The sequence below is a fragment of the Hylaeus volcanicus genome, chromosome 7 (assembly GCF_026283585.1).
Source record: "Hylaeus volcanicus isolate JK05 chromosome 7, UHH_iyHylVolc1.0_haploid, whole genome shotgun sequence".
NCBI lineage: Eukaryota > Metazoa > Arthropoda > Insecta > Hymenoptera > Colletidae > Hylaeus > Hylaeus volcanicus.
The window spans coordinates 10,857,885-10,860,862 of NC_071982.1; the positions used below are offsets into that span (position 1 = coordinate 10,857,885).

Consider the following 2,978-nt stretch of genomic DNA (forward strand, 5'->3'; position numbering starts at 1 on the left):
ATATATATATACAAAAACAAATATATATATAAATATAATATATATATACAAAAACAAATATATATATAAATATAATATATATATTATTATTATGTAGTATTATTTTATTATATATTAGGTGGACTGGAAAGTAATGTCGTTTTTGCCATCTTAAATACTTGTTTATCATTTATCAGCTCATTGATTTTTCTGATATTGAAAATTTGCACACTACGTGACAAAAGGCTGCTGGCAATGAGGGCGATTATATAATGAATTCAAGATAGAAATTTATTGGAAAGTTTGAATTTAATGTAAAAGAAACGACATTACTTTTCGCTCTACCTAATAATTTTATTATTTAATTTAATTCTATAAATGAATTTTATTTTATAAAAAACTGCTTGAAAAACACCTGAAAATCTTCAATAAAGTTTATGTTCTAATTAGCAGGAAACTGTTAATCACCACAGGTAGGCCTGAATTTCGTTAGCATGTCTATCTGTCTAGTATCGTCAGTATAATTTTTTATACTGTTAAAAGAGGAAAATGTCAGTTTTGAAAATAATACCGATGATACTAAACGAATATACCTGCTGGCAAAATTCGGGCCTACCTGTGCTAATTATCATTTTCCTGTTAATCAGATGTCGATGACCTGTTATTACCAGACTATAACATTTATTGGAGACTTCCATATAATTATAAAACAGTTCCTTGTAAGATAAAATTAATTTAGCAGAAAGTGAAGTGAGTGTACATCGGTCCGTTTCTTTTTTAACGAGTACGTAATGTGCGACCACGCGAACAGCTGATGTTGGATTCGAACAGCGCGCACCGGAAGTCACACCTGTAAACTTCGACTACTTATATCTCGATAACAAAGCCTCAGATCACAAAACGATAAAGGACTTTTCGATTTATTTTGGTGTGATAATTTGATCCTCAAAAAAGCACTCACATATTTTTTATCACTAGAATGCGGATCTTTATGCAAAATACAATCATCGCGAACGTGCCTACAAAAATTAAACCTAAATAGGAATTTATTTTATTCTGCAAATATTATAACGTGAACTTTACTTTCAATCTTTTTTATATTATTGCATATTGTTTGCATTTTGTAAGTTTTTGGACATTCAAATTTCCCATAAATGCATAAAGATCCGCAGTCTAGTTATCACCTTTTACACATCTGTGAAATTAATTGAAGCAAATTTAGTCATAGAATATTCCGTTTTGAATTCAAACATTAATTCAAACTCAAATGAGTTCGATTCAAAATGAGTTCGATTCAATTGAATTAGTGTTTTCTTTATTTTACTTACTTTGAAGTTCTGAGTAATCTTGCTCTAATCTTAGTATTAAATAAAGGATTTCAGTAAATACTTATAGAATAATTGTTATTGAAGAAAATTTGGTAAAAAAGGAATAGATAAGTGTAACGACTGTTGTTATATTATCTGGGTTATGACAACACACTCGTATTATCTCAGTGCACTTAATTAAGAAATTCTAATGATTATGTAACATGATGCTTCGTGGAATAAAAACACAAAAAAATAACCAAAAATAAAAGATTGTTCATATTTAATTGATTGTTCATAGAAATTCGAAAATGAGGGTTTCTATGTTTCTAATGTCGTTGACAATGAATGTGATATCTAGACTGCGGGAGTTTATGCAATTTAACGCGAATTAACGAACACTAAACATTACCAATTTTTCGTTAAGGGTTGGAATGACGTAAGTTTTCACGGCAGCAATCAAGTACCTACGCCAAACTTAGACGCTCTCGCTTACCACGGAGTAATACTTCAACGGCATTACGTTTTGCCGATATGTACTCCATCAAGGACAGCTTTCCTTACCGGACGTTATCCTATTCGAACAGGTATTCCTTTAATACGATTTATACTGCCAACGCGTGATCTGATTGTGTCGGTACAGTCGAATGCCCGTCATAAGCCTGCCCCTAATAAACCTCTTCCCTTCAATCAGCAGTTGCTGACAATCAGTTTCTTTCCAGCAAATTCCTTCTTCTTGCTGCGCGGTCGAGTTCCCATTCTCTTCTGGATATGACCAACGCATTCCTTTTTTTCTACAGGGAACTTTTCACCGTATGGCCTTGCATTTTGTATCGTAGTATTTCCAAAAAAAAATATTTCAAAACAGGGAAAGGTTGCCTATCTGCAGGCGCTCTCAAATGCTGGCTCCGTCCAACCCACTTGCTGCTCTTACAAATTTGCCCCGATTTGGAAAGCGTGATTCAAAAAATCTGATTTTTGGGGGGACCTGATAATGAAGCAATTGCGCGTTCCCTTATATTCTGTGTTGATTATCTTGAATTTCAATAATAATCAATTTTTTATTAATGATTTTTATTGTTAACAATTTTAGAATAACTGTTATTTTTTGTCACTGGAGACAACTGTTCCGCAACTGTTGAGCGATTTACTTGGATTCTCTGTTTTGTTTCGTCTACTCGATGTGACTAGACGAATCAAAGCACAGAATCCAAGAGTTGTCTATTTTTCCTTTGGAGGGGAGTAGAATTCATCAACAAGTGGCACTTCTTTAACCCTACAAACTTTGTGGTTAAAGTTTCTTAATTTTCAATCATTTTTAAAAATTTTCAATGTGTCACTTATTATTTGGATTTTAATTTGTGACTTATTTTTCAAGTCTAAAATGTTTCAATCATTTTTTTCAAATTTTCAGTTTGTTAGTTATTTTATTTAAAATTTTAAATCATTCAATTATGTCTAAAAATTCTTAATTCATCGTTATGTTTTGAATTTTTAGTTTGACATTTATTATTTGAATTTTCACTTTGACATTTGTTATTTGAATTTCCAGTTTCACATTTGTTATTTGAATTTTCAGTTTGACATTTATTATTTGAATTTTTAGTTTGACATTTATTATTTGAATGTTCAGTTTGACCTTTAGTATTTGAATTTTCAGTTTCACATTTGTTATTTGAATTTTCAGTTTGA

The 2,978-nt window shown here is 31.0% G+C and overlaps 1 protein-coding gene across 4 annotated transcripts in view; it reads left to right on the forward strand.

The window, feature by feature from the left end:
- LOC128879717 (arylsulfatase J-like) overlaps positions 1 to 2,978 on the forward strand; it is an 18,141-nt gene that overhangs the window by 4,821 nt on the left and 10,342 nt on the right. For 3 of the 4 annotated variants that reach the window (XR_008457685.1, XR_008457684.1, XM_054129126.1), the window contains exon 2: positions 1,714 to 1,873. The exons of the other annotated variant lie outside the window; for it this stretch is intronic. Coding sequence is in view for 1 of the 3 variants with exons in the window: in XM_054129126.1 (XP_053985101.1) it covers positions 1,714 to 1,873 (160 nt within the window). In the remaining 2 variants the exon portion in view is untranslated. The remainder of the gene's footprint in view (positions 1 to 1,713; positions 1,874 to 2,978) is intronic. 4 annotated transcript variants of the gene reach the window in all.